The sequence below is a fragment of the Protopterus annectens genome, chromosome 2.part1 (genome assembly GCF_019279795.1).
Source record: "Protopterus annectens isolate FY-2018-M chromosome 2.part1, PAN1.0, whole genome shotgun sequence".
NCBI lineage: Eukaryota > Metazoa > Chordata > Ceratodontiformes > Protopteridae > Protopterus > Protopterus annectens.
In genome coordinates this window covers 1,915,863,968-1,915,877,609 of record NC_056729.1, presented here as the reverse complement: position 1 = coordinate 1,915,877,609, position 13,642 = coordinate 1,915,863,968, and the positions used below count along the sequence as shown (strand labels likewise).

Here is a 13,642-nt window from a genome sequence, read left to right as displayed (position 1 = left end):
TTCTGGGTACTTTAGTAATAAGTTATATATTTCAATTAGAAAGTCAAGCCGATAGCTGCAAGGACCATAGACATTACAAAATAGTAACGTTTTTAAATAGGTTGGATATTAGCATGTGAAGTGGCACCACATGCCTTTTGTGTCACTGTCGTTTGATAATGCTCCCTTTAAATGATTTTGTAATTATTATAACTGTCTCTTTTGATGCAGTACTGTCCCTAGCTGCTATTATTTGTTGAAGCCACTTAATATTTTTATCTATATCATTGTCCCATTGTTCCTTAGTCATGTGAGTTTCTTGTAAAAAGGTTACTTCTGAGTTTGAAGCATTGAATGCTTTTTAAGAACGTTCAGTAATACTAGTGAAGATGAGCTGGCTAAGATAGGTGGTCATTTAAGGTGCGTGTTGGAGAATAATGTATTCCTATTTGATGGTAAAGTTTATTGGCACCATAATGGTGTAGCCATGGGCACATCTTGAGCCAACAGTTATACCAGTACAAGGACCTTTTTGGAAGCATGTACTTCTTTATAGGAGATTCGTGGATGACTTGTTTGTCCTACGGGGAGGCACTGAAGAACAATTTAAAGATTTTGAAAGTTACATCAATACAAGTACCACTTTTTTCAGATTCACCTCTACATGCTCCAAATCAAGTATTCATTTTGTGGATATGTGTGTGTAGAAGTTGATGACACTGGTAGTATATATACTAAGCTTTATAGGAAACCCTGCCATGTCAACCACCTGCTTTTTTATGATAGTATGCATCCTTCATACATTTTTAGGAATGTGATGCATAAGCAGGTGTTTAGAGCCTTAAGAGTTAATGTACGTGAAGAAGATTTTCAACAGCAGGTCAAGGAATTAAGTCACAAACTGACAGAGAGGATATAATCAGGCAGATGCCCTAATTAATGTTAATGAGGTGACAGGATTGAGGGGATTGGTAGCCAAGCCTTATTTTTCTAAACGCAACTACAGAGGTGAGCAGGCCTCCAGAAAGCCATCTAACATGAAATTTAAGGTTCTCTTATACTATTCAGACAATGTTTCTTCCTATATGGATATAGTGATGAGGCACTGGGGTGTTCTTACCACAGATAGGGATACGGATGTTTGTGAACTGATAGATGCTGAGCCTAAGTTTTTATTTAGGAGTATGAAGTCCCTCAAAAGGCAGATATGCTATCCTAGGAGTACTTTTTATTCAAATACAGCAGATGGACCATACCCATGTGGTAAATGCAAACATTGTAAATATATTGATAACACAACTAGCTTTGAACATCCAGATCAGAATAGAGTGTTTCATTTTCAGGTGGAAGCCACATGTGATAGCCAACATATAGTTTATTTAGCCTATTGCCTTAAATGTAAAAAATTTGATATAGGCAAAACAGACAGACCTTTCAAAGAAAGGATACGAGAACATATTATATTAGTAGGAGAAATGTGGTGGTGCTGCGGTAGCGTTGTCACCTCACAGTAAGACGTTGTCCTGTTCGATTCTCAGCTAGAGCGTCTTTTGTGTGGAGACATGCGTGAATGGGCATACCTTCGTTGAAGGTTGTGTGTCAGGGCTGGCAACTTGGCAAGTAAAAATCTACTGCCAATCATTAGCGGACTGGAGTTCTGCTGTGGCGACCCCTAACCAGGAAAAGCTGAAAGACACAACAACAAGTAGGAGAAATAAAATCAACACTTTGGCCAAGCATGTATTTAGTACCATCTCTGAACACACCTTCAAGTTTATGGCCATAGATAGAATTTTTGAGAATGTCAGGGGGGGAGATATACGTAATATGACCGAGCAGTTAGAGGCCAGATGGATTATTAGACTTAGAGGAGATTCAGGATATGGTTTAAATGAATATGTGCCACTTAAACCTAAGCTAGAATCCAGACTCTTGTTTAGATAGTATTTTTCTTTCCTAGCTGTCTCACCAATGAAGTGTGCTTATTTATATATATTCTTTACTCATTTTTATATATACACTTTTATAGATGTATAAGTGTTATATTTCAAAGTTGCATTTAAAGATTGCGTGTATATATATATATATATATATATATATATATATATATATATATATATATATATATGTGTGTGTGTGTATAATTACATATATATGTGTGTTTTATACATTTTTTATAAGTGGTTTTCACAAACAGCAGTGTATGTTTGTGTGCATTTACTTCACTCAGTAGGTCAGTGAGTTCAAGTTACACCCTATGATGTTAATTGTTACCACTTAATTTGTATCATGTGATTACTTGTATTTGTTAGAGGTTGTTTAAATAGAAGCACATTTTAGTTGTTTTTATTAGCATCTGATTAAGCAGGTCTTCCTGCGAAAGTGCTTATGTTTTAAGATTAAAACTTCAACTGAAAATGGAAACCTTGGTCGTACCTGAGTTCTTCTGTGCATTTATCAAAAGAAAATCACTTTGATCCATAAATAAACCACAAAAAAATCGCAATAAATGTTGGTCTTCTATTAACAAAGTCTTATACCCTGGAACTCCTATTGCCCCCATCGTACTGCCCATATAGCTTTCCCATAAAAGCCGTTTATAAATTTAACCACCATTTTATAGATTGCATTGCTAACCTACTGCAAAATCTCATAGAAACTCACAAAAGTCCTGATAACATTCCCACTTTCAATAAACCTCATTTTTCCTTTAAAATTATCTCTACCAAAAATATAAAACACCTACTGTGTAAGCTCAAGCCATGCCCAACCTCTGTTGACAACCTACCTACAGACTATCTAATGCTTGCAGTTACTTCCATTTTCTATCTAGTCTTCATCTTGATCAACAGCTCCATTCAAGAATCACATGCCCCATCTCTCTGGAAAAAATTCTCCACCATACCTCCTCACAAAAGTCTTAACTTCTCTGAAATAATGAACTTTAGGCCTATCACTACTTTATACCCTGTTTCTGAAATTTTAGAAAGGTACATACATCAACAAATCTTACAATACCTTCTTCAAAAAAAATCTACTAACCTCTACCCAACATGTTTTTCCCATACCATAGCACAACAACTGCCCTCGTTACCTTCTTAGAAAACATCACCAAAGACAGAAATAATAACTTACTTTCTTCCCTGTTTCTAAAGGTCCGCACAGCATTTGACATCGTATCTCACTCTAAATTACTCTCTAGCTACCTTTATCACTGTCAAGAGTCTCTCAAATGGCTCTCTACGTACTCCTTTTGGACCTCTTCTGTTTAACATCTTTATTAACAATATATATGCATCCTCCCAACAGGCTTCCCTCATCCAATACGCTGATTACTCTATCCTCATCTACTTATCAAACGCTCTTCCCCATTTACACTCTATTACTAAAAATGCCTTAAAATCCATTGAACACTAGCTCTGTGAAAACCAACTCTTCCTAAAGCCCAGTAAAACCAAGCTATTAGCATTTCTTCCAAAATCTCTAATACCTATCAAAAACATCTTCAGAATAACTTCTTTCAATCACATAGATGTAGAAGACATATCTCATACCAAGTTACTAGGGATCACAATTGACGATCAACTGAAATTTCACCTTTATATGCAATATTATATAAAAACACAATTAAAACACAGTATGATCATGGATCCAAAACATTCCTCACCAATTCCTACATAGTCACACTGGCAAACACATACCTCCTGCCTTCTCTACTATATGCCTCAGCAATTCTTTAGTGATATTCAAATCTCTCTTGTCAGAAAACTAGAAATATGTTATAAAAAGATACCTAGATTTGTAACCGGGTCATCATAAAAGATATCACTGTTCTCTAGTAAAAACATTAAACTAGCTTGAGTTGCCTGATTACCTTAAGTACATACAACTTTTGCTTGCCAACAAAATGATATATAATCCTTTGCACTTTCCATCAATCAGTAGCATTCTCAAACATTACCTTCCTAGCCATCCACTTTGCTCATTTGAAAAACAGCTTCTTGAAATCCATAAATGTAGAAAAAAACAATACTCTTGCACATAAGCCAAAGCATGAAACAAGAATCCTATGTACATTAGATCAACTCCTACAAGTCCCATTTTTAAGCATTCCCCAAAAGAGTACCTTCTTAACTCCATTCTTGGTACTTGTCTTTCTCTAAGTTAAGCTGATCCATTTATTCCCCCCTTCTTATATTCTTTAACTCTCTCTCGGTCTCTTTGTCTCTTCCCTTTCTCTTCCACACTGCTTCCATACTGATTTGTCCTTGCAATCTCCTATACACCCACCATCTCTCTTACTGCTCTTAGTACCTACCTTTATTTCTCTCTTGTTTCCATCTATATCATTTCCAAATCTTCTTTTATTCTTTTCTTCTCCATCTTCCTTTGACCTTTCTTAGTCTATAATATTCTTCTTGCTGTCAAATTTCTTGTTTCTGTACCTCCTATAATGTATTACATTTTCTTTCTCCATAATATTCAGATATACTTAATTATATGTAAGTATGTATTTTTTTGCCTAGCTCTGATATATAATCATGTTTTTCCTTCTATTGATCTTAGTTGTATAATTTATTGTTGACTTCTTTTATTACTTGTAAATTTCCTATATATATCTAGAAATTATATGAATACTTATGAAGATTTTTCTCTTCCAAGCCTCCAGAAAAAAATGTGATTAATGCCTAATCAGACTTTCTCAGTAATCAAATGACAAATAGATACAATACATAAATTATCTATCCTCTAGTTTTTAAAGTAATGCTGATTTTACCATAGCAAGTAAATTAGTGTATTACTAAACTCCACGAAAACACTTCCTTTCAATAGCTTACCTTAAATTCATAGATTTTGTCCAGGATAGAAAATGACCATCTCATAACTGGACTAATTTACATTATCCATGCCTGAAGTCCTCACAGATGAGATCTCAATTAACGCATAAATTCTGTCCACACATATATAACTGCCTAATAACTTTCATGCTCCAACGTTATAATTCAGCATACTTTATAGCACACTTCTTCCTTTCCAGATAAGCAGCATTTTACAATTTTAATTGCAAGTCCAAACTGACAGATTCTTCTGAAGGATTTTCTTGAAAAACCCTGTCATAACCACAGTAAGGCCTGACTTCAGCATTTTGCGTTACCAGTAATTCCAGGCTAAATTAATGAGAGGATTACATCAGTCATTCAACTCATCATCATCATCCCTTATTTCTTCTTTGTAAATATAAATGTAAAATAAAGGCTCATTTCTTAAATGAAAGAAAACACTGTAAAATGTGAATTTCAAAATTGTTGCAACATTGCCTTCTGCTGTAAGGCAAACTAAGCTAAGCATTTCAAATGTTCTTTTGAAGTTAAAATTACGTCTTGTATATCTTTTGATCTAGATAGTGGTGCCAAAAAGGCTAACTGAACACATTCTTTCTATTGTCTTAACTTAAGGAATAATTACTAGAATGTAAATGTGAAATGTCTTTTATTGTTGTAGTTTCCTGAGCAGGTGTTAGATTGTTAAATAATGTAGCCTTTTGGCCTGAGAACTCCAGACTAAGTGTCAAAATGATGTAATGTGTATACCGGGAAAACCTAAGTGCCAAAATGATCTAATCTGGGAGGGCACAGCAGAGAGGTTTGTTAATGATTTTAAAAACTACTGTTCAGAGAGAGACTGTAAGCATTTTGATCTGTCTATCTAACTCAGCACCACCTTGCTTTATGTAAGCAGTATCTTAGAAGTATGTTTTCTTGTAGAAATAGCTAGGGCTATAAAGATTAGACAAGTGTTTTTCTGTTATATCAGATCATTCCTACTCTATTGTTTTAAGTTTCTGTGTGAACTCTTGAATGGCACTGTGGTGCTGTAGTATTGTCTTGTGTTTTTAGTATTTATTATTAAATATTTTAAAAACCTTTTACCTGTGGCTGGTTTCTGTAGAGATAAGTAAGCTCTAGAGTACATTGCATGCTTATAAGTGATCCTGTAATAAGCCCTTCCAATTAGCCTTGATTGCTTAGCCACACTTACCAATTTGATAATAATATTGCACAGTAATAATTGGACACCCTTTTAAGGGCCTTTGGGTAGCTGATAAGTATTAGCTGGTGGTGGCAGTAATTACTACCGTATAGTCTAAGTAAAGGGGCACAGCTGGAGAATCTGTGTCAGCCTTTCCCAGGAGTGTCTGTGAAGTTGTATTAATACTTATCTCAAAGTGTGTGGTGTGTCAGCTACTTGGGCAGTGACAAGAAGCACTGGTGGGACAGAGAGGGTACTGGAGATTAGCTTGCCAGCTAGGCTGAGATCTGGACTCTATAGCTGTGCCAGTGGAGAGTCTTATTGGGGACCTGGGGAACAAGGGAGCAACCAGCCCCAGACTGACTGTGATCTCTGTGTGCACTTAAGAAAAATAGTACTTTACTGTGTGTATTGGTTATCCTTTCCTCTTATATGAGACACCCTCCCTGGTGTTATTGGTGAGGATTGAGGCTCCTTGATTGCTGGGCCAGGGCACGGCCATCACAATGACCACATTATAACCATGTCAAATGATAACAGTTATATCTTGATGAAGATTAATTTCTGGCTCAACAACTCCTTTCACTTACCATGAGTGAAGTGAGTTATTCTACCTTTTCAACTGAGAAAGTTCATGACTGGGGTGTATATCTGCTTTTATTGCCTCAGGACTAGCCCTTCTTATGCAGCCTTCCTCCAGCCCATTGTTAGTGATGGACATATGGCTCCTTCCTCCATTTGAATTTCCATACTCCTTGTATTTTATTGCTAAACTACCTTTGTCCCTCACAGCTGTCACCCAAATAATGTGCTTCATATATGATATTACTACATAAAACCATTATTTTCTGGAACAAATATCTCATACTGTAATACATGATCCCAGCACTGATAAAATTAATAGAAAATTATTACACACACTGTTGAAAACATGTTTCAGAAATATAGGTCTAATGATTCAGAAAGGGATCCATGATACAGGCAAACTATATAATATATATGTTAATGCAGTAAGAGGAATTGTACATACTTTGAAATTCAAATATACAAAGTTGTTATTCATATGTGATGCATTTCCACAAATTGTCTTAATTAGCTACTCCTTGCACTTATAACTCTTAACAATAAACAACTACTAACAATAAAATTGTTTTTGCTACATATTTGCAGATGATTGGCATCCCCAGGAACAATGCAAGTGCTGGGAAGCACTCATGACATGTAGTCAATCGCCAGGTAAGATACATATCCCAGGATTTTAAGATGATTCAAGTGAAAAAAGCAATCTGTTTTATTTATATAATAATCTGAAGGTTGTATGTCTTTGTAGCAGTAGTATTAAGATTTTATATATAATATTATGCATACAAGCTAAGAAAAGGTTGCCAATATTTTTCAATGTCATTTATGGTGCACAAGTTTTATTTTATTTCACATTAGGCCACATTATAAACAGGGCAAGACCATAAGTGCTTAAGACTGATTTTGCAAAAACTATTAAGCTTATGTTACTTTCCTTTACCTCTTAATCTAGAAAAACTAAACTGTTCCTCACCAGACATCTCACATGCTGAACTCCTTATCACTTGCCTCCAAATTAATCCTCATAAATCCATTAACAATTCATAGCCACCTACCTACCACCACGCAACAACCTGCACAACATAGAATCCCTCCTATCCTGGTCATCTTTTTCTCTGTCCCGAGAAACAATCATTCTAGGTGATTTCAACCTTGACTGGTTCTCCTGCTCCTCCGACTCCCTACCTCATTTATAAACTTATACAACTTCACCCAAATTATTACCTACCCCACCCACATCGACAAGCACACCAATAAAAAGATCACTTCTAGACTGGATTTTCACCAACAAACCAAACCAGGGGTACCAGGCAGGCTGTCTACCAGTCACACTAAGTGACCATGCCCCTTCATTTCTAGTTAGAAAGAAAACACATAACCAAACCAGCATCTCATACAACTACACCCATAGCAAAAAATATTTCTCCTCTGACACTTTCAATTTACTACTACAAAACTGTGATTGGTCCCCATTAAAAAAACGTGCAACTAGACCTAGCTGTAAAATACTTCAGTAATACATTTCTTGACATATTAAATAATCTTGCCCCCCTCAGAAAAGTTCACCAAAAAACTAAACAGCTACCATGGCTTTCTAAAGAAACAAAACAACTAATGAAACAAGAAGATAAGGCCTCGTCACTATATCATATGCCAAAAATAACAATGATCTCATCCTTTAGAAACAACTTAGAAACCATGCTAAGAAAAATATCATCAAGGACAAAAGAACCTATTTCCTCACCTGCCAATAAAAATACCAGCAGAATCTACAAAAATTCTTTCAGCATATCAACCACCTCTATAACCCAAGTAAAACCCCTATCCTTGCCCCCCCCTCCCTGTGGCCTTAGCCTCACAATTCAATTCCCATTTCAACTCTAGCACTTGTCTCCTAGACAACAAAATCATCCCACCACTCACTGTGCCCTCCCCTACCTCTAATGATGCAAACTCCTTCTCCTTTATTCTCATTCCAACTTCCTACGTAAAAAAACTCGTATGTAAATTAAAACACTGATGCTTAGCTGCCGACCAACTTCCAAATGAATACCTAAAACTAGCAGCCCCATCCACTGGCTACCCCATATCATTACTAATACACTGCTCTAGCTCCAAACAGTATATTCCCAAATTATGGAAAATCTCTCATTTCATATCACTTCATAAGGGAGGCCCATCTAGAGACATAACTGCCTTCCCATCGCAATTCTATCCCCCCTTGCCAAAATTCTAGAGAAATGTATCCATCAGCAACTCATGAATCACCTCACTATCAACAACCTACTCTCCAGCACCCAGCATGGATTCAGGCCTAAACACAGTGCTAACTCAGCCCTCATAACCTTTACAGAGACCATTCACCACCTCAAAAATGAAGGACAACTAGTCTCAGCCATTTTCTTAGATATGTCAAAAGCTTTTGATACAGTGTCCCATCAGCTGCTCCTCAACAAACTTGCCACTTACAGTCTCAATACCACACTCCTAACATGGTTTCACAGTTATCTATCTGACCGTCAACAGGCCACTAAATAGGCAAACAGCCTCTCCCCACTATTACCAGTCACCACGGGGGTACCACAAGGCTCCATACTTGGGCCCCTCCTCTTAATAATATTTACCAATAACCTATATACTGCCACCCAACATGCCACTGTCATCCAATATGCAGATGACTCCTCCATTATCTGCTCAGCCCACTCCCCACAAGAATTCCAATACAAAATGCAATCATCATTCCAAGACATTGAAAAGTATCTCACCAGCCATGACCTCATCCTAAATCCAAATAAGACCAAGCTCATAATTTTTTCTAATAAATTTTCCAAACTCAGTATGCAATCCCTCTCCATACTATCTGATAATGGTACAAACTTTAAACCCACCAATCAGACCATGCTGCTAGGGGTAACCATAGGTGACTCACTAAAATTAGGCAATCTCTGACCTTGCTTTATTGGAAATGCTGCATATCCATAAGTCAAATGATACACGTTACTTGCTCTAAAGACTTTAATGTGGTATGTGACATTAATAGAACCTGTTGGAGGAACAGATTTGTCTCCCAGAGGTTACAATACCTTCAAAACAGACTCCCACTTCATGTCAAGCAGAGCACTTCATTGGCCCTCTTCAAATGCAATCTGGATGGTTAGATGGGTGACCATGAATTCACCATTGGGGTTCCACCTGTGTCCCTCTTAGAAAGGGGCTATAGGTGCTGATCATGGAAATAAGGGCAGAACTTGGCTACGCTTGTAAGGGCCCTAGGGCCATTAACCTAGTTACTTCCTATGATCCTATATGATGGGCCTGGTGAGGAAAGTTGACTTCCTTGATCTAGATGCCTTCACTTGCTTATAAATTGAGCAAAAAAGACTGATTCCTAACTACCTTAGATACATGTTCGGAATCCAGGTCACTGTCTACATACGTACCCAAATCTCTAACTTCCGGTTTGAGACTTAGTGCTCTGTTATCAATGTGGTAATATCCTAGGGTGGCTGACTTCCCAAATGGTAGTATTATGTATTTCTTGGCATACAGTTTTAAACCATGGCTTTGCCACTAGTCATTTGTCTACTTTAGTCCCTCGACGTTGGCCATGACTTCCAAGTAGATGGCAAAAATGAGCAGATCTAGCACAGAGCCATAAAGTACTCCACTTGTTATTGGCCTCTTTGTAGAGGTTGTTTCCCCACCCTAACTTCCTGGGTACTATTTGAAAACCAGCTAGTCATCAACTGTGTAATATAGGGGTTTATGTCAATATCCATGTGTTTGTGTACAGTGAACAAGTGGGTTATTGTATCAGGTGCCTTAGGCAAGTTAAGGTAGGCAGTAGACACCATTTTGCACTCTTTCTTTGCCTTGGTGATGTTTTCAACAAAATCTAGTTAGAAAGAAAACACATAACCAAACCAGCATCTCATACAACTACACCCATAGCAAAAAATATTTCTCCTCTGACACTTTCAATTTACTACTACAAAACTGTGATTGGTCCCCATTAAAAAAACGTGCAACTAGACCTAGCTGTAAAATACTTCAATAATACATTTCTTGACATATTAAATAATCTTGCCCCCCTCAGAAAAGTTCACCAAAAAGCTAAACAGCTACCATGGCTTTCTAAAGAAACAAAACAACTAATGAAACAAGGAGATAAGGCCTCGTCACTATATCATATGCCAAAAATAACAATGATCTCATCCTTTAGAAACAACTTAGAAACCATGCTAAGAAAAATATCATCAAGGACAAAAGAACTTATTTCCTCACCTGCCAATAAAAATACCAGCAGAATCTACAAAAGTCTTTCAGCATATCAACCACCTCTATAACCCAAGTAAAACCCCTATCCCTGCCCCCCCCCTCTCCCTGTGGCCTTAGCCTCACAATTCAATTCCCATTTCAACTCTAGCACTTGTCTCCTAGACAACAAAACCATTCCACCACTCACTGTGCCCTCCCCTACCTCTAATGACGCAAACTCCTTCTCCTTTATTCTCATTCCAACTTCCCTCGTAAAAACTCCTATGTAAATTAAAACACTGATGCTTAGCTGCCGACCAACTTCCAAATGAATACCTAAAAATAGCAGCCCCATCCACTGGCTACCCCATATCATTACTAATACACTGCTCTAGCTCCAAACAATATTTTCCCAAATTATGGAAAATCTCTCATTCCATATCACTTCATAAGGGAGGCCCATCTAGAGACATAACTGCCTTCCCATCGCAATTCTATCCCCCCTTGCCAAAATTCTAGAGAAATGTATCCATCAGCAACTCATGAATCACCTCACTATCAACAACCTAATCTCCAGCACCCAGCATGGATTCAGGCCTAAACACAGTGCTAACTCAGCCCTCATAACCTTTACAGAGACCATTCACCACCTCAAAAATGAAGGACAACTAGTCTCAGCCATTTTCTTAGATATGTCAAAAGCTTTTGATACAGTGTCCCATCAGCTGCTCCTCAACAAACTTGCCACTTACAGTCTCAATACCACACTCCTAACATGGTTTCACAGTTATCTATCTGACCGTCAACAGGCCACTAAATAGGCAAACAGCCTCTCCCCACTATTACCAGTCACCACGGGGGTACCACAAGGCTCCATACTTGGGCCCCTCCTCTTAATAATATTTACCAATAACCTATATACTGCCACCCAACATGCCACTGTCATCCAATATGCAGATGACTCCTCCATTATCTGCTCAGCCCACTCCCCACAAGAATTCCAATACAAAATGCAATCATCATTCCAAGACATTGAAAAGTATCTCACCAGCCATGACCTCATCCTAAATCCAAATAAGACCAAGCTCATAATTTTTTCTAATAAATTTTCCAAACTCAGTATGCAATCCCTCTCCATACTATCTGATAATGGTACAAACTTTAAACCCACCAATCAGACCATGCTGCTAGGGGTAACCATAGGTGACTCACTAAAATTAGGCAATCTCTGACCTTGCTTTATTGGAAATGCTGCATATCCATAAGTCAAATGATACACGTTACTTGCTCTAAAGACTTTAATGTGGTATGTGACATTAATAGAACCTGTTGGAGGGACAGATGTGTCTCCCAGAGGTTACAAAACCTTCGAAACACACTCCCACTTCATGTCAAGCAGAGCATTTCATTGTCCCTCTTCAAATGCAATCTGGATGGTTAGATGGGTGACCATGAATTCACCATTGGGGTTCCACCTGTGTCCCTCTTAGACAGGGGGCTATAGGTGCTGATCATGAAAATAAGGGTAGAACTTGGCTACGCTTGTAAGGGCCCTAGGGCCATTAACCTAGTTACTTCCTATGATCCTATATGATGGGCCTGGTGAGGAAGGTTGACTTCCTTGGATCTAGATGCCTTGTACTTGCTTATAAATTGAGCAAAAAAAGACTGATTCCTAACTACCTTAGATACATGTTGTTCTAAATCCAGGTCACTGTCTACATATGTAACCAAATCCCTAACTTCCGGTTTGAGACTCAGTGCTCTGTTATCAATGTGGTAATATCCTAGGGTGGCTGATTTCCCAAATGGTAGTTTTATGCATTTCTTGGCATACAGTTTTAAACCATGGCTTTGCCACTAGTCATTTGTCTACTTTAGTCCCTCGACGTTGGCCATGACTTCTAAGAAGTAGATTGCAAAAAAGAGCAGATCTAGCACAGAGCCACGAGGTACTCCACTAGTTATTGGCCTCTTTGTAGAGGTTGTTTCCCCACCCTAACTTCCTGGGTACTATTTGAAAACCAGCTGGTCATCAAGTGTGTAATATAGAGGTGTATGTCAATATCCATGTGTTTGTGTACAGTGACCAAGTGGGTTATTGTATCAAGTGCCCTAGGCAAGTTAAGGTAGGCAGTAGGCACCATTTTGCACTCTTTCTTTGCCTTGGTGATGTTTTCAACAAAATCTGCCAGGCTAAGTGGGCATGATCTTCCCTTGACAAAACAAAACTGTCTGCTTCCAGTGTTTGAAGTATTTCTATGTCTTTATTAGTCATTTCTATGATAATTCTTTCCATGGCTTTGCATATAACACTAGTTAACCTTATGGGTCTGTAGTTTCTGTGGTCTATTCATGGCCTGCCTTTGTACAGAGAGATGACTGATGCAGATCTCTAGTCATGTGACAGAAAGCCTGTCTGAAGGTTATGCTTAAGCAGTGACTCCAGTGGTCCAGATAGGCCACGTTTCAGTTGATTTAGAAGGTATGGAATATTATTGGAGCCCATCAATGCAGTGTTTTTGGATTTATGAGAGCATTTACAGCCTGTTCCCTAGAGATAACTGGGAAAGGGTTGTATGATGGTATTTCCTGGTGGCCAACTGGAGGAGACGGGGGAAAACTGGAGCTGAAATTGTCAGCTAGCAGATTTGCTACATCTTCCTGGTCCTTGTAGATAGATTATTTTACAATCAGTTCTGTACACTAGTGAGTTCTGCCTTCAAAGCTTAAATGTTTTAAGAAAGCCCTGTGATGGTCCTTTGCCTGGGAGGATATCTTTACCTCAGATTTG

General features: G+C 37.9%; 1 protein-coding gene across 1 annotated transcript in view; it reads left to right on the top strand.

Annotated features, from left to right (window-relative positions):
• The window catches only part of LOC122794692 (E3 ubiquitin-protein ligase TRIM17-like), a 512,331-nt gene that overhangs the window by 382,003 nt on the left and 116,686 nt on the right, over positions 1-13,642 (top strand). Inside the window, exon 6 of the mRNA XM_044063323.1 lies at positions 7,180-7,245. Coding sequence (XP_043919258.1) covers positions 7,180-7,245 — 66 coding nt within the window. The remainder of the gene's footprint in view (positions 1-7,179; positions 7,246-13,642) is intronic.